Source organism: Carlito syrichta, unplaced genomic scaffold (genome assembly GCF_000164805.1).
Source record: "Carlito syrichta isolate Samal-C Ts95f unplaced genomic scaffold, Tarsius_syrichta-2.0.1 Scaffold314067, whole genome shotgun sequence".
Classification (NCBI taxonomy): Eukaryota; Metazoa; Chordata; class Mammalia; order Primates; family Tarsiidae; genus Carlito; species Carlito syrichta.
Genome location: NW_007258163.1, coordinates 269,683 through 287,973, shown reverse-complemented (window position 1 = coordinate 287,973; position 18,291 = coordinate 269,683). Strand labels below are relative to the sequence as shown.

The 18,291-nt window shown below is 43.2% G+C and overlaps 1 protein-coding gene across 1 annotated transcript; it reads left to right on the top strand.

Annotated features, from left to right (window-relative positions):
- The first annotated feature begins 502 nt into the window (after positions 1 to 502).
- E2F8 (E2F transcription factor 8) lies at positions 503 to 17,745 on the top strand. Its single transcript, XM_008070939.1, has 13 exons — positions 503 to 914; positions 1,233 to 1,356; positions 3,093 to 3,371; positions 3,727 to 3,883; positions 6,192 to 6,506; positions 6,723 to 6,884; positions 8,439 to 8,576; positions 9,984 to 10,187; positions 10,507 to 10,594; positions 10,848 to 11,379; positions 15,666 to 15,798; positions 15,915 to 16,309; positions 16,972 to 17,745. The coding sequence occupies exons 2-13, from the start codon at positions 1,342 to 1,344 to the stop codon at positions 17,152 to 17,154; spliced, it is 2,601 nt and encodes an 866-aa protein (XP_008069130.1). The 5' UTR covers positions 503 to 914; positions 1,233 to 1,341; the 3' UTR covers positions 17,155 to 17,745.
- The last annotated feature ends 546 nt before the right edge of the window (positions 17,746 to 18,291 follow it).

Below are 18,291 nucleotides of genomic sequence, written 5' to 3'. Positions count from 1 at the left end.
GGTGCCGAGGCCTCCCCGCCGAGCCCCGCCGGCGCCCACCGTGAGCCGGACTGACAGGTCAGCGGGACGCAGGGGAGCGCGGTGCCCGGCCGGCTGGGCCCCGGGACTGGCTCGGGTGGGTGGCGGCGGCGGCGGCGGCCGTTTCCCGCCTCCCGCTCCGCCGGGGGCCGTGGAGGGAGGAGCTGAGCTCCCGCGCAGAGGGGCGGGGGGAGCGAGGGGGAGGGGCGGGGGAGCCGTGGTTCCGGGCGCGGGTTTGCCCGCGCTCGAGCCCCGCGCCGCTAAGGGGCGGCGCCGGCCGCAGTCCGGTTTCCGCGCCAAATTTTTAAATCGAAGGCGGAAGGTCCGGCCCCGCCCCTGACCCCGTCGACCAATCGTAGGGCTGCCTCGGGCTCTCTGATTGGTCGGGAGTCGTTGTCCTGGAAACCACGAGGATGCTGTCCGGGAACTGTCGGACTGTAGGCGGGCTGACGGGGCCTGGGGGCGGGGCTGCCGGCCGGACCCCGGGGAAGTGCGCGGGGCGCGAGGCGAGTGGCGGCAGGGAACTCGTACCTGGCTACCTTAGCGAGCTGATGCAGACTTGCAGGGTGGAGCCCAACGTCGCAGCGTGAGCCGGTCACCCGAATAGAGAGTACATAGCGCTTTGCATCTTTAAGGAAGTCTTTTTTTAAAAAAAGGTCTGAATCGTAAGGCGCGCTTTAAATGCCCAGCATATGCTTAGAGTTTAGAGACTGGATTTGGAAGTTTCATATCAAGCAGCTTCCCGAGACATTACTGGGAGACTATGCACGTGTGTGTAAGGGCAGAAATTCGGGCACGTAAATGTGGTCTTTCTCGTATCCAGATACTCGGGGTCGCGTGTGCTCAGCCGGAACCTGGGCTTGTGCGCTCAGTCCGGAGCCCTGATCTGTGAACAGGTGGGTGCTTGCTGCGGTCTATTTGGTGGGATTTGGTGGCCCGCCTTTTGTAAAAATGGGAGAGGACTGTCACTGGAAATTCTGTGGGTCGCTTGAAGTCTCAGGACAGCGGATCAGTTTGCTGAAGGAATTTACTGGCATTTGTTGGAGTTCTCCGCCCAGTGGGGCTGTCTCTGGTCGGGAATAAAATGTAAGTCTGGTTTGTCATTTTTCGTTAGTTGTTGCCATGGCCTGTTGTGTCCGTGAAGGAATTTTCAAGAGAAGAGCTCTTGGTTATCATTTTTTATCTAACTTCTTCTATTTCCTTTTTTCCTTAAGGATATTAACATTTTTAATAGAATTGCTTGGACTACTTAGACCATCAGGATTTGGGGAGGAACTCCAGATTTTTCATTTTTAAACTCTAAATGTATGAGAAATTTACAGAATGGAGAACGAAAAGGTACTTTTTAACCCCAAAATTCATCATTGCAGTTTTAGATGCAATAGCAGCCTGATTTAACTCCATAATTTTCATTATCTAATATATCTTATTAATGTCACATCCCGTTTTGGTTAGCCTCTGTACAAACCTGAAAAAAAGGAAAATTTAATTTTGAAGAGGAATAGGGTTTGCTTTCTATCAGTTAATCTTTCTCATTTTTAATGTTTTGGTGGAAGTCTCAAGCACAAATAGCGAAAAAATTATCTTTTAAATAGTAAAATTTGTTAGTTGCAGTACATTTCTGGGGGTTCTTGAACATTTGGACTTCAGGAAAGCCATTTGGCATGACTCAAGATTGGATTTCCTTGTAAGAATTTTCTACCAAATTGTTAGCTTCTTTAACTATGGGGGTCGAAAAATGCTCTGTTTATGAGGTAACCATTTTGTAAAATTACAAAAGAATGGTCAGTGGGGCTGTCCAACTACTGCTAGGTTTTAAAAAAAAAAGTGAACTCACACACATTTCCTAATAGTTTTAGATGTTGGTCAAATAAGAGAATTACTAGTGCTCCTAATAGTTTGAGGCAAAGCACAGCAGCCTTTAGAAAAACCCATTCTCATACTAGTCCTCTCGTGTACACGTTGGCAAGCCTCTTCCACTGGAACCATCACGCTGACTTCCATGTGAGAGCACCATACTCGTGGTGACCACAGCCAGGTTCCAGAACTGTGTGACCTTTCTCAGCCTGTGCCTCCTTCTGTAAAACAGCACTATGGGATCCCATGAAAATACAAGTGGGAAAGAACTTGATAAATCCTAAGTTGTCACAGACACATAAAATAGTTCCATTAATCCACGTTCCTAAAGTTAGTGGGTCTGTTCTTTTACTTACTGCCATTCCAAGCATTTTCTTTAGAACAGATACAGGTAGGAGTAGAGTGGGAAGTCCCTGGTGTCCAAAAGTGGAAGGAACATAGTCTCCATTCCTCTGATTTATTATCTGCTGTTAATTTACCCTTTGTCTCAGTGAAAGTCCTACTTCTGCCAGGATGTAGCTTTATGACCTTGGGTAGCTAATTTCACTTCTCTGGGCCGCGTTGTCTCCATCTGTAAAATGAAGGGATGGATATTCAAAGAGCAGAAGTCCTGCTTTTGGGCACTCTGGGTTTTCCTGATGGATCTGACCACATGCTAGCCTGCCCTCACCCTTGTCTCCCTGGTTCTCGGCTCTTCAGTGGTGTTTTATTGAGCGCCCACTGCATGCAGCCATTATGCTAGGCAGATCATAGTTTCTGTCCTGGAGACTTGTAATTATTATAGTTCCATGAGTAAAAGTCACTTCTATAAGTTTGGGACCGCTTCTAATGATCAAATCCTACTAGAAGAAGCTGAGTGAAGGGTTTTGTGGGAACTCTATACTATCTTTGCAACTTTTCTCTAAATCTAAAATTATTTCAAAATAGAGTTTACGAATTATAAGTCCTAATTAAATTTGGGGGTTTTGGGGGGTGGGGTTAATTCTTGAAACATAAACTGAAAACATTTAGGTTCATGCTTTGCTGCAAAATTTAAAATGGGAAATTTAACTACTAGAATGAACAAATGACCATTGGAATACAGTTATAAGCTTCATCAACTCTATAGTCTCTTTAGGCCTCTTTTCCTTAGCAATATTCTTAGAGTCAGTTTATGGAAGCTCTCTGATAAATCCTGTTTTACCACGGATTTAATTACTTACTTTTTTTCAAACCAGGAAAATCTCTTTTTCGAGCCACATAAAAGGGGACTCATGAAAACACCTCTGAAAGATTCCACCATGGCAAATATCGTCTTGGCAGAGATCCAGCCTGACTTCGGCCCCTTAACCACGCCCACCAAACCCACGGAAGGCTCCCAGGGAGAGCCGTGGACACCCACGGCCAACCTGAAAATGCTTATTAGCGCCGTGAGCCCAGAGATCCGCAGCAGAGATCAGAAAAGGGGGCTGTTTGACAACAGTAATGGATTACCTGAAGCCAAAGACTGTTTACACGTAGGTTTTCAGAGGGCTGGGTGGAAACTGGCGAATTTGTTGGAGGGCTGTAAGCGGTTGCAGAAGTGCCAGCAATGTATAGTATCACCGCCTGAGGCTGTCACGTACCTCCTTCGGAGCACCAGGTTTGGACCTCATCAGATACAGCACTGGGAATTCTGAACCTCTGAGTTCTTTCCATTTCAGGCTCCCCTTTCAGAGTTGCCCGGCTCCCCCCACGATGTTCCCCTAGACTTTGCAGCTGTTGAAGCTAAAGCATGTGTGTAAGTGGCGTTAGTCATCGAGCACAGATGCCCCTAATAAATCTGTCAAACTTTATTTTAGAGTAAGGCAGTGTTTACCTTTTCCTTTGTAGGAACACTTATCAGGAGATGAATATGAGAAATCCCAACCAAGTCGAAAAGAGAAAAGTTTAGGACTGTTGTGTCATAAGTTCTTAGCACGATATCCTAATTATCCCAACCCTGCTGTGAATAATGACATCTGCCTGGATGAAGTAGCAGAGGAACTTAGTAAGTATGCAAAGAGCTCACGGAAACAGTTAATAATTAAAGTGACTTTATGGACTTAACTCCTTCAGACTCACACCTTACCAGTGTCTGTAAATGACACAAATAAGGCCACATGGAAATTATAAATCGCCAAAGCTCTCTCCTTCTTGTAATTTCAGAATAAAGGCAAATAGTTTATCATTTCAACAAAAAAAAAATCACAGTGGAAGTTGCTTCTGACTGCATGTTGTCTCTGAAGTTTTAAAGAAAGGCAACATTGTTTTGTAACTTGTTCCACAAAATTGCTACAGCCATGAACTGTCTCACTTGTTTGCTCTCCTGGAAGCCAGGCTGCTGAAGGGAATCCTAGTTCATACTGAGGATCAGCTTCTGAGAGGAGTGGGACTTGTGTGTTCCTGGCTACACCACACTATTCTGAGGACTAGTGGGTTTTCTGAGTGTTTTGTGTTAGGCAAAAGTTGTGTTCTCCCTGTTCCCTTTTACTCTTCTGTTCATAGACCCAAATCTACTTAGAACTAAAAAGGGGTCTGATAAATTTGGGGTATCTTTGGAGTTGTGCAAATATCATAATTTAAAACTGTGACAACACATGCTGTCTAAGATGGTACACTTTCATATATAGCTGTCTCCCATGAAGGTACGTTTTACCCTTCGAATATATGTTTAGAAGTATCAACTTTATGTCACATTCTACGAATACGACATTTAGAGTCATCTACTATTCACATACACACTTAATCATAGCTAGGCACGATATACTTTTTGATTCAGCAAGTATCTATTCACCTACTATATGCCAGGCAACGTTGTAGGAGCTTGGCGTACATCTGTGAACAAAACAAGCCAAACCCCTTCTTTCCTGGAACCTACATTCTGGTGGGGCTGTAGCCACTGAGCAAAGGATGTAATTAGGAAGTGAGTAATGATAATGTGTGTTGGAAGCCAATATGCCCCATAGAAAAAAGAAAACACAGAACAGGGAGCAGAGTTCAGGAGTATTGGTGAGGTGCTTGCCCTTTTAAAATAAGTAGTCAGGCCAGGCCTCGTTGAGAAAGTGGCATCTGAGCAAGAAACTTCAAAGCATCGAGCCAGGGAGCTACAAGGACACCAGGGAGAAGGAGGTCTGGGTGGAAAGAGCAGCCAGCACAAAGGCCTTCAGGCAAGGGCATTCTGGCAGTTTCCAGAAACAGCAAGAGTACACTAGAATGCACCCGTCTTGAAACGGTGTTTTATTAAGCACTTTTCCAGAAAGGCTGGATTTTATTAAATATTTGCGTTGAAATTGATATTGAAAATAAATGTCTCCAACAAAGAATTCTGGCATTGCAGAATATCACAAACCCAATTTAAATAGATTAATGGGAGACACAAAACTACAAATATCATGCTGTCATAGTAGTTAGGAAGTAAGCAGAATTAGACCCCAAAAGGGATTTTTTTGTTTTTGTGTGTGTGTTTTTTAAATCTACATCATGGTTATTGTACTTTCCTGAACCCTCAGCACTTTGTACCTGCCATGTGATTATTACAGGCATGGATGTGTGTGTGTGTGTGTGTGTGTGTTAAAAACATAATACAAGACGTGGGTTGGAAAGTGTGAGATTTAGGGATTTTCTGTTTTGAGTTGTGGTCTCACTCTGTTATACAGGTTGGAGTGCAGTGGCATAATCATGGCTCACCACAGCCTCAACCTCTTGGGCCCAGGTAATCCTTCCACCTCAGCTTCCCGAGTAGCTGGGACTACAGGCATGCACCACCATACCTGGCTGATTTTTTGATATTTTGTATAGACGAGATCTTGCTGTGTTACCCAGACTGGTCTCAAACCTCTGACCTCAAGCAATCCTCCCACCTCAGCCTCCCAAAATGCTAGTATTACAGGCATGAGCCACCATGCCCGGCTCAGGAATTAGAGTTTTAAGGACTTGGCTTTACTCTTATTGGCTCTGTTCCCTGGGGTGAGCTACTTAACTGGTCTGAGCCTCTGTTTCTTCATCATTAAAGTACAGGTAATAATACCTTCCTCTCAAGCTTAGGGTAAAATTTTTCTAAGCTGTAGGGCCCATCTTAGGCCCTCAATACATGTCAACCTTTCTAATTCATATTAACTCGTCTGTACCCTTTGAGAGCAGGAACATGTCTTTCTTTTTCACCTTCACCCTGTTTGTTGTATATATGCACTTACAGTTAATAAAGTTATATTATCCAGAACCTATACGCTAATAAACCATGGGAGAAAAAGTTACTCAATTCTAAACACATTACAAAAATCTGACCTCTGTAACGCACGGCTGCACCTTATTTGTAGATGTTGAGCGTCGACGCATTTACGATATCGTGAATGTCCTTGAGAGTTTACACATGGTGAGCCGCCTCGCCAAAAACAGGTACACCTGGCATGGGCGGCAGAATCTTAACAAAACCCTCGGCACCTTGAAGAGCGTCGGAGAGGAGAATAAGTATGCTGAGCAGATTATAATGATCAAAAAGAAAGAATACGAACAAGAGTTTGACTTTATCAAGAGTTACAGTATAGAGGATCATATCATCAAATCAAACAGCGGCCAGAGCGGACACCCTGACATGTGTTTTGTGGAACTCCCTGGAGTGGAATTTCGGGCAGGTGAGAGACTGAAAAGCCCAGGCCGGGTGGCATTTCTCCTGGGTCTAAGGAGAAAGTCCCCTGGAGAACACTACTGGAAGGCTGCTCCTGCCTTTCATGTCAAACGCTGCTGTTGTCAGCTGTATGATCATGTGGTGATATTTTTAGCCTTGTTACTTTAGAAGTCACTTGTCCCTTCATGAATTTTAATTCTCTAATCCTCATCCTTCTCCAAAGCTTCTGTAAACAGCCGCAAAGACAAGTCTTTACGAGTAATGAGCCAGAAATTTGTGATGCTGTTTTTGGTGTCGACGCCTCAAATAGTAAGCCTAGAAATTGCTGCCAAGATTTTAATTGGGGAGGACCATGTGGAAGATTTGGATAAAAGCAAGTTTAAAAGTAAGTGTCATGACTGCCGTGGAAATTTGGACCACTTCTTAAACAATAAAAGCTCAGCTGTAAACTGGTTTCCAACTATATTGAGTATGTAAACAGATCTTCTCTGATTTTGTTTTTTATCTTCTCCCCAGAAGCCTTGGTAATACTGATTTAGTTAGCTTGGAGGATTCGAAGATGTGAAAAAATACTCATTTACCACTTTGGCTTCATTTGATATTGTAACGTTGCTCACATTTTACTCAAGCAAAATCTGTACTGCAGCCTAAATGAGCAGTAAATTATAAAGTGGGACGGGTCCCTGGGTCTCCACTCTTTCCACTGATGCTGGCACATGAGTGTGTAAATAGCTCGTAAAGTTGTCCCCAGAAGTGACCAGCAACACGGTCTGCCATTTTGAAAGGATGGTTTTGGCCAGATTACCTGCTCTCCATTGGAAAGGGACTGTATACCGACTTCCTAACATGGAGCCCTGTCCTCAGCACTATGTCAGACATTGCTGGAAGGATGTAGAAAGAAGCACTCAGCAGGTGGGGAGGGACCCGTTCACACCCATCTCTGCTGAGAGCTACCCTGGTCATGGGCCACTTGTAGGACCTGGCTGGATGGTGAAGAAGAGCTGCCCCCATTGACCGCAGAGGTTGTGGGGGATGCCTGGGAGCTATCACACAGAGACTATCACACAGAAGTCTATTCAGACATCTCCCACTGATAGTGTATCTGTAAAGACAGATTTAAGAAGGGAGAAAAGGCAGTAAGGCTTGGGTGATCTGCAATTTCAGAAAATGTGCCCTAATACTACTGAAGGGTGACCTGCTTCTTCTGAGTCACTGGACAATTTCAGTGCTCTGTTTCTCTGGTTAGTCACATCCTTGAAATCAGCTCCAGGAACTGCAGATGTGTGATTTGCTCAATCCCCAGGGATTTCAGAGCCCCCTGGCATGGCTATGAAAAAGGGGACTCCATCTGTCATTTTGTACCATCAAGACAGAAGTAAAAACAGTCTTCTTATGACAAAACTTTTTGAGATTTTTGATTTGCTGCATTAACAAATCTATGCTTTGCCTATTATATAAAGACAATATAAAAAAGTTAATGAATTTTGATGAAGTACAGTATTTTCCATGCTGTGATATTAAATAAATCTTGTTATAAGCTATTGCAAGCAGGAAAGCAATACATTTGTTACTGATGCTTTTATTTCTCTCTGTTCATAAAGTTCTGAATTCTCATGAAAAGATACCCAGGAGTGGACTTTTTATTTCAAAATCTATAACATAGTTTCAGACAGAATGATCTCATCAAGTCATTTTTTTCATCTTCAAATGTACTGTTGTCACTTCAAAATTCAGTACCAGCAGGAATTGAGTCCTTTAAATATTTAAAACTATTTTTTGTCTTAATGCCATATCACTAGAATAACTTAAAAGGAGTCACATGTTCCTCTGACATTGATGGTTAAGACAGCTTTTAGAATACACATGAAGTCCTTATGAAGCAAAATCCTTTGATCTTTCATTATTCCTTTAAGTAGTATATATGCTTTTTTTTTTCCAGCAAAAATTAGGAGGTTGTATGATATAGCTAATGTTCTGAGTAGCCTGGATCTTATCAAGAAAGTTCACATTACAGAAGAAAGAGGCCGAAAGCCAGCTTTTAAATGGACTGGCCCAGAAATCAGTCCAAATACCAGTGGTATGTATTTTTTTTTCTCTCATTCTTTGCTTCATTATTTGGAATTAAGACACATTTGGAGATAGTCTCCCCTCCCCTCTGTACCCACATATGAAAAAAACACATGTAAATGGTTGAAAAGATAAAGATGAATCACAACACACAGTGTTTGACTATGGCTCTGTCAGCAGCCCAAGATCCATAATACCTGCCACCCTGTGTCCAGGAAGCAGAATCTGTATGTGAAAGTGTCTGAGAAAGCACCACAAAGCATAAGATACTATTGCCATCGTTATTATGCTGTTTGGTGGCCACAACAGAACCCACACACACTGAGAACATGAAATGAGTAAATTCTAGTACCAAAGTAGATATTTCTAGTCCTTATCTTTACTCTGTGATTCTGATACTCTGCATTCCACCAAAAATCTCCACCCAGAATCATTGGAAAATGACAAGAACATGGGCCATGCAGGCAGAGGGAGTCTTGGGTTCCAGTCTCAGCTCTGTCACTCATTAACCCTGCTGCCTTGAGCAAGTTATTTCTCCAAGGTTCAGCCTCCTCACCTGTGAAATGGAAAGAATAATGGCGCCTTTTGGGGATTATTGTGATTTTGACTGTAATCTCAGAGAGAGGTCCTGTGGTGCAGGAACTCAAAGTTAAGGGCTATACTGACCAGATTCCAGGCCCCTGTGCTCCCAGCTGAGAGACCTTGACACAGTGGGTTAACATATATGTGGACCACAGCTCTCACCTCTCACGTGGGGGTGTGTTTCCTGAGGACTTACCTTGTAGAGTTGTAAGGTTCACCATATTTCATCAGATCTAAGACTGCACTGACTATATATAAGATGCACAATTCCGGCCGGGCTCGGTGGCTCAGCTGTAATCCCAGCACTTTGGGAGGCCAAGGCAAGTGGATTGCCTGAGCCCACGGGTTTGAGAGCAGCCCGGGCAACTTGGCGAGACCTTGTCTCTACAATTTAAAAAAAAAAAAAAGCTAGGCATGTAAGTGTGCGCCTGTAGTTCTGGCTACTTGGAAGGCTTAGACGGAAGGATTGCCAGAGCCCAGCAGGTCAACTGCACTCCAGTCTGGGCAACAGAGTGAGACTCCAACTCAAAAACATTAAAAAATATATATATAAGATGTACAGTTCCTTATATATGCCTAAAAAAAGAAAAAAAAATCATTCATAACTACTCTCCGGCACACCACTTGTTGTAAGAGACAGTGCAGCTTCAGAAATGTTAAAATATGAAACAGCATGTCTCAATTCATTCAATAAGCTAAGGTTTCATACATAAACAGTGTCTGGTACTTGGCTGATGCTCTAGAACTGCTGCCGGTTTTTATTCCTAAAGTCATTTTAGACTGACATTTTGATTTCCTATCCCAGGTTTTAACACACAGACCTTTTCTGTTTCAGGCGCCAGCCCCATTGTGCATTTCACTCCCTCTGATTTGGAGGTAAGGCGGTCTTCAAAAGAGAACTGTGCCAAAAACCTCTTTTCCACGCATGGGAAACCAAACTTTACTCGGCATCCATCCCTTATCAAACTGGTAAAGAGTATAGAAAGTGATCGGAGAAAGATAAATTCTGCGCCCAGTAGCCCTATCAAGACAATCAAAGGTATGTTTCCCATAATGTCAGCACTCTGCTAGAAGGAAATCCTTTTTTATCTTTTTCCTGTTTTTTTTTTTTTTTTAGCTTACTTGATCCCTGCAATGCTTGTCAGAGAGTTGTTTCAATATTCATATACTCAAACCCTCTTGAAACCTAACTTATGTATGAGTTAAGGGATAGAAAGTTGTTTGTGGGGTTTACTGTTCAATTGCCATGAAGTTTTGAAGGGAGGTGTTTGTTTTCTGTCCTTTGACAGCAGGGTCCATCTGTGGGAACATTTATCCTTTTGCTTGAACCAATGCCCCCTCCCTTTCTATTTTACCAGCTGAGAGTTCTCAGAATTCAGCACCCTTCCCAAATAAGATGGCTCAGCTTGCGGCTATTTGCAAAATGCAGTTAGAAGAACAGTCAAGGTAGGTTGGCAATCCTCTTGAGTAACAGAATGAATTACTTTTACATTGCATTATTAGGATTGCTTATTTTATGTGAGAACAAGCACTAGACTTGGAAACTAGAGAGCGAGTCTTTTCTATATCTTACACTCAGTCATTACGGAACTATCTGCCAGTTTCATAAAAACCTGGCTTCAATCTGAGGCTTAAAGTGGTAGAACACTTCAGAGGAAATGAGTTTCCGTTGTGTCATGTTTTAAATCTTGTCTTTTAGTGAGCCCAGAAAGAAAGTGAAAGTACAGCTAACAAGACCTGGGTACTGCAAGCCTGTGGTCCCTCTAGACAACTCCGTGAATGCCGAGCAGGAGCTGACTGCACCATCCCTCATGCAGCCCCTGGGGGTGGTACCCTTGATCCCCAGCCCGTTGTCATCGGCGGTGCCCATGATCCTACCTCAGGCCCCTTCGGGTCCATCTTATGCCATCTACCTGCAGCCCGCCCAAGCCCAGACCATGACACCACCCCAAGGCCTGAGCCCAAAATTCTGCCCCACCCACTCTTCTAAAGCTATTGGATCAAAAGACTCCACAGATGTCCCCACCGAGAAGACGGTCAACAATGCCCCCAAATCCAGTGTCTCCACCAGGCCTGGGAGCTGGTTGCCGGCACCAGAGAGGCAAGGTGCAAAGAACCGAAACAGGGAGCTGGCTGGAGAAAGAGGCTCAAAGAGGGCGGGCATACTCGAGGACAGTGGTGCCCCCAAAAAATGTAAAGAGGAACTAAAAGGACTTGACAGTGTCTCCGCAGTAAGTACTGCCTTGAACTGCGCAAAGCTTTAGGAATTCCCTGGTCGATTAGAGAATTTGGTGGCCTGTGAAATTTACCAGAGCAGAGAGCAGTCTTTCAGAAGATAAGGAACTGTTCCTTAGCATTCTCATAATCCAAATGAAGTCCTAGACAGCTAATCTCCTGACTGGGATGATGGCAGGGACATTTTTAACCTTCAGAGGAAGGGATTATTAGCTATCTTTTTAAAGCACCATGGGTGGTTGTCTTTAATTCCATTTCTCCATCACATACTGGAATGCAAACACCTGTCGTGAAAATCTTAAATAATTTACAAGCAGACATAAGCCCAAGTGAATGGATGGATGCATAGGGTGCCTGTAACTCCTGCTTTCTGAGTCATTACCTAATGTTTGTTTGATGCTGTGTAACTGACATCAGTTGCCTAGAAGAGAAATTCTTCCCATTTCTACTTTCTACCTAAAATTGAAACCAAAATTTCTATTTTGTATAAATAGAAAAATTAAACCAATCTTGGCAAATCATAGGTTTAGTTGACATATTGGTTTCTAGAGATTTTGACATTCTGGATAATTTTTTTTCCTAGATGGGAATTTGGGAAGGAATTAATTGTTCTTGAATGCCTACCTACAAACCAGATGGAATAGGTGTTAGGCACTTTTATATACATTATCTCATTTTTCTCCCTTAGGACAATTATATATGAAAGGCATTACTATATCATCAAATGAATACCAGTAAATGTGGAAGCAGAAGTTAATCTCTCATTTTGTCTCTGCTGTCTACATAAGTGATTTCTTTTTTTGGAGTTGGATCCTCACTCTATCCCCCAAGCTGGAATGCAGTGGCACGCTCACAGCCACCACAGCTTCAACCTGCTGACTCAAGATGACGCTTCCACCTCAGCCTTGCAAGTAGCTGAAACTACAGGCGTGTGCCACCATGCCTGGCTAATTTTTAGTGATGTATTTGTAGAGACGAGGTCTCGCCAAGTTGCCCAAGCTGGTCTAGAACCCCTGGTTTTAAGCAATCCTTTCACCTCTGCCTCCCAAGGTGCTGCGATTATAAGCGTGAACCACCACGCCCAGCTGTGATTTCACTTTTCTATATCTAGTTTTTCCTCATCTGTAAAGAATTTATTCCATCAACTTTCCTTGATGGTGTCCTGGGTATAAAGCTCTGAGCTGTGGATCAAATCTAACCCAGCACCTGCCTTTGGTGGCAGTTACTCTTGAGTGTTTGTCCCATGGCCACAGTTTTGGTGGGGTTAAGGGAACTTATTACATGATGGTATACATAAAGAGTTCTGATCCTTTTAGAATGCCATCGAAGCTGGAGGGTATTATCTGTTACTGTTGTTATTACGGAAGCTTTAGTGTTTGTCAAATCTTCCCTGAGGATGGCCTCCTGGTAACCATTCAAAACATCTATTATCTCACATAGTATCATTTTGTATTTAATGTGCATGCTAGGGAGAAATCACAAGGCTTTGGCTTGATTCCATTTTCTGGAAGGTCCATAATCTCTTTGGGCCACTGGGTATGACTTAATAGCAGTCTCCTGTTGCTCAGTTATTCAGGATTAGGTTTTTCAGTGGATAGGTTTTCCATGTCCTCCTGCTTCTTTTTATTTTTTCAACTGTGCCACTCCATTTTGACCATTTCTTTTTCTAGCATGGACTGAGCAAAACAAGATGAGTCATGTGTTAATTCATTTAGCAAACACATACTGAGAATCCACACCTCTAAGGGTGGAGAGAAGACAGTTTGCAAATAAATGCAAACATCTCAGAATTACAAAAACCATTGGTGATTTGATAGGAGGAGAGGGTGGCAGGACTACTATGGGCTAGAAGAGGTGATATTGGAGTTGAAATGTGCCAGATCTATTCATTCAGCTAATTTAATTGTTCCAATTTTTTTTTTAATCCTCTTTTATCCTGGCGTCATGGGAAAAAAGATTTTGTAATGAATACAGTTGTTGAAAACTGAAAAATTATTATTAGAATACTGTATGCTTTACTGAAGACTTGAAAGAGTTAAACCAGCAATCAAAATAACTTGTACCATGAGAAAATATGACTAAAGAGAGCAGCTCTTTGTAAAATGCCTAAATCTACCCCTTAAGCATTCTCTATTCCTGCAGATTTCAGGGCACCTACTAGTAAAGATTTGGAGTGGGACCAGGCACCCAAGAAATGGAATTAAAAGAGCTTAGGGCATACTTTTAGCATTGTGGATTCTGAATTCACTGGCTCCCAAGGAAAAGACCTATTCACAGCTAGATCAAACTGTTGTTTTGACAAAGCAGAGAAGAAGGATCTAAAGGAAGACAAAAGGAGGGGTCCTCATTTATAATAGTCGTTTAGCTTTTGCCGTGACCAAGCACGGTACGGCTGAGGCAGACATTTCAGGCAGTTCAGCCACCCATGCAGACTTTTTCTGTGTGTAGAAGTCCAGTCATCTAACAGGCTTGGTTGGAGTGTCTACAAGCCACCCACGGGGCCTTTTTTCTTTGGACTATAACTTTATTGCCTAAAGCTTTTGCCCAACTACATGTGGGTCTCTAATAGGAACTAATCATTGCTCTTCTTCATAATTTTTTAACTCTGGTGTACTTAGTTTGCATATTATAAGAGTGTTATTATCAGAGAAAGCAGTACTAGAGAAAAATACTGGAGAAAAATATACTTGTATAATTCCTTTGTTCAAAACCAGGGGCTGGCAAACTTTCTGTAAAGGGCCGGATAGTATTTCTGGCTTTGTGAGCCACATGGTCTTATTGTGCCTATTCAGCTCTGCCATGTAGCAGGAAAACAGCTATAGACAATACCAAAATGAATGGTCATGGCTGTGTTTCAATAAAACTTTATTTATATAAAGAGGCAGGAAGTGGGATTTGGCCCTCGGACCATAGTTTGGCCACTTCTAAATCAGCACTGCTTAAAGTGTTTTCTTTGAATGCTAGTCCTCCCTAATAGCTTACCAAAAGTATAGTTGCCAAATAGTCTGGGAAATGCTACATGCTGTGTCTCTCCCTTAGAGAGTTACAATGCATGCCAGCATTAAACTCTCTTGGAAATCCTCTACTAAAGACACCAGTTGTCTTGGTTTAGTTCAGCATTTCCCAGACATATTTGATCTGAGTCAAGTACCTGTTTGCATCCCATGGACCTAGAGTCTCTCAGAATACACTTTGGGAAATACCATCCTATGTCATTCAAAAACAATCAGATGGTCGGATGGCCGGGCATGGTGGCTCATGCCTATAATCCCAGCACTTTGGTAGGCTGAGATGAGAGAATTGCCCAAGCCCACGGGTTCAAGACCAGCCTGGGTAACTTGGCGAGACCTCATCTCTACAATAAATAAATAAATAAATAAATAAATAAATAAATAAATAAAATTAGCTTGGCGAGACCTCATCTCTACAATAAATAAATAAATAAATAAATAAAATTAGCTGGGCATGGTGGTACAAGCCTGTAATTTCAGCTACTTGTAAGGCTGAGGTGGAAGGATCATCTCAGTCCAGGAGTTCGAGGCTGCGGTGGCTGTGAGTGTGGACTCCAGCATGGGTGACAGAGTGAGACTCCAACTCAGAAAAACCAACAAAACAAAACTAAACAATCATGATAATCAGCAGTACCATGCATAGAGTTCAACTGCATTAAGCTTGGTTCTAACAGTTATACTGAGAAAACTGATAGCAGGGGTTAGGGTGTCAATGTGAAGGTAGTGTGCCGGGTGAATCCTACCCCTAAGCAGGCTCAGTTCCGGCTTCCAGATGTTTCCTAAGACCACAGATGGCATTTAAGTAATGGAGGTTTAGCCAGGCATGGTAATCCCAGTACTTTGAGAGGCCAAGGCAAGAGGATTGCCTGCATCTCTACAATAAACCATAAAAATTAACTGGGTGTGGTGGTGCACACCTGTAGTTTCAGCTACTTGGAAGCTTGAGGAGGAAGGATCGCCCAAGCCCAGCAGGTTAAGACTCAGTGACCATGAGCATGCCACTGCACTCCAGCCTGGGTGGGAGAGTGAGAATCTGACTCAAAAAAAAAAAAAGAAAAGAAAAGAAATGGAGGTTCTGCATTACTCAGGACAAGCTTTGGAAAGGGTGGGAGGGGACTGTCCGGCAGGAGCTGATGGCTGCCTACCTCCAGCCTGTACCATTGAAGGAGTTTGTCTGATGAGACAAACACTAACCAAGGGAGATTAGTCCTGGAGACCATTTTCCTTCCCGTATTTGTGTGTAAAATAAACCCTTCCTCCTTGTTTTCTAGACCTTGTTCCCATCAGGATACCTAATCCCTCTCACACAGTGCTCAGCCCTGGGGGCAGAGTCCATGTTGTCTAGTAAAGAAAACTCATGCACTCTTTCCCCAAACCACAGGATCTACGGCCCCCCGCTTACAGGTGAGTGCACATCGAACACTTTTCAGATGTGGGCCAGTCTCGAGTTCGCTGGCGCTTTGTACACTTCTCGGATAAATGCCTGTGTTTTTAAGATATCGTCCCCTTTTTCTTCCCAGGTGTTGTTCCAGTGACATCATCTGAACTCACTGCTGTTAATTTTCCCTCTTTTCATGTAACACCTTTGAAGCTAATGGTCTCACCAACATCCGTGGCAGCCGTACCTGTCGGGAACAGTCCGGCTCCCACTTCGAGCCACCCCATTCCCATCCAGAACCCAAGTTCAGCCATTGTAAACTTCACCCTACAGCACCTAGGACTCATCTCCCCCAGTGTGCAGGTGTCTGCCAGCCCTGGGCCTGGAATCATTCCTGTGTCTCCAAGAATAGAGGCTGTTAGTGTCGTCCCAGAAAATGCAGGCACTCAGCAGGCAAGGGCCACCCACTGTGACTCGCCAATCCTGGGCCAGAATCAACCAAATGGACAATCAGCTACTATGACGGGGACACAACAGGTGAGAGTATTTCCACTTAGTTTCATTTTCCCTTGAGTTATAAAGTCCCAAATATCTGCATTTTCGCAGCCTTTGGAGAGCAAAAGGATAAGAGAGAAGAGACAAAGGCCTACCTTCCAGAACACAGGGAGAGCATCCAAGAAGTCCACACTCTTGGGTTATCATGAGATTTTTGTCTCTCCTTAAATAAAATAATTTAGAATGTAAAACTCATCGAGGCTGCCCTTGCTATTTTTTTTTTTTTTTTTTGAGTTGGAGTCCCACGCCGTCACCCAGGCTGGAGTGCAGTGACACACTCACAGCTACCCCAGTGTCAACTTGCTAGGCTCCTGCAATCCTTCCACCTCAGCCTTCCTAGTAGCCGGAACTATAGGTGTGCACTCCCACGCCCGGCTAATTTTTGATTTATTGTAGAGATGAGGTATCACCAAGTTGCTCGGACTGTTCTCGAACCCATGGGCTCAGGCAATCCACTTACCTTGGCCTCCCAAAGTGCTAGGATGACAGGCTGAGCCACCAAGCCTGGCCACCCTTGCCAATTTTAAGGCATGCTATTTTACCAACACATGACATATCCATCTGGTCCAGTCTTCCAAGTCTGCTAGGGCTTGTGTATCTGTGTGTATTTGACTTCTTTTTTCCATTTTGCTCTTTCCAATCAGCCTGTTCCTGTGACACCCAAGGGGTCACAATTGGTGGCCGAAAGTTTCTTCCGTACCCCGGGAGGACCCCTCAAGCCAACCAGCTCATCCTGTGTGGATTTTGATGGTGCTAATAAAACCTCTTTAGGAACTCTCTTTGTCCCACAGCGAAAACTGGAAGTCTCGACGGAGGATGTCTGTTAATTGACAGATGTTGGCTTCGTTTAACTTTCTAAAGAGTTGTTTCATGGAGAAGATGTACATAGACTGATTTGGAGAACACATTCTCCGAAAATACTGTAAATACGTTGGGGGTTTGCTCAGTGTCAAACCAGATACTTGTTTTCGTACGTGTATATATATATATATATATGTATACACACACACATACACATATATATTTGTATAAAGCAAAGTTTAGCCTTCAGTCCTATAAAATAAAAGCAAAATGTTGAACTAAGATATATTAACTTTTAGAGGGAAAGATTCCTTATTTCAGCTGTGCCTATACTATTATGTAAAGTAACTATTAAAGTTTACTTCCCTCTGAGTAAATATGTTGACATGCCTAGCACAGCATTCTCTCCAACCTTTTTGCACAAAGAAAGTGCTGTGTGATGTACAATGTTGTATTTTTAAATAGGGCTATAGCTATATTTTTTTGTAATTTTTTAACCTGTTGCAATATGTCTTTTTTTGTAAAGTTCGCAACAATCTTCAATCAAGTCTATGGAAAAATTATTTATAAAATGTATTTTTAATCATAAGTTGTTCAAATTAAAACTTTTCTAAAATGTAGTTAACATTTTCATTTGACCAGTTAGGGCACTGTCAGGAGAAGATGAAAATGTATCTACTCTTAGAAGCCAATTCTTGGTAAGGAGTATATATTGGGTTCCCTTAGGTATGCAAATGTACAGAATATGTCTACATTCTTCCCTTCTTTTAACCCTGGAGATTGCTTTTGCAGAAGTGAAAATGAATTTAGAGAGGCTGTTGCTTAGCCAAGGTCACCCAGCTAAATCCCATGTGCTTTCTACCACATCCTGGGATATTAGAAGTAAAAGCTGTAATCCCAGCACTTTGGGAGCTGGAGGCGAGAGGATTGCCTGAGCCCAAGGGTTGGAGACCAGCCTGGGTGACACGGTGAGCCCTCATCTCTACAATAAGTTAAAATTAGCTGGGTGTGGTGGCCACACGCCTACAGTTCCAGCTACTTGGAAGACTGAGGCGGAAGGATCACCTGAGTCCAGCAGGTCAAGGCTGCAGTGGCCAGTGAGCATGCCACTGTACTCCAGCCTTGGCGACAGAGTGAAACTCTGACTCAAAAAAATAAAGTAA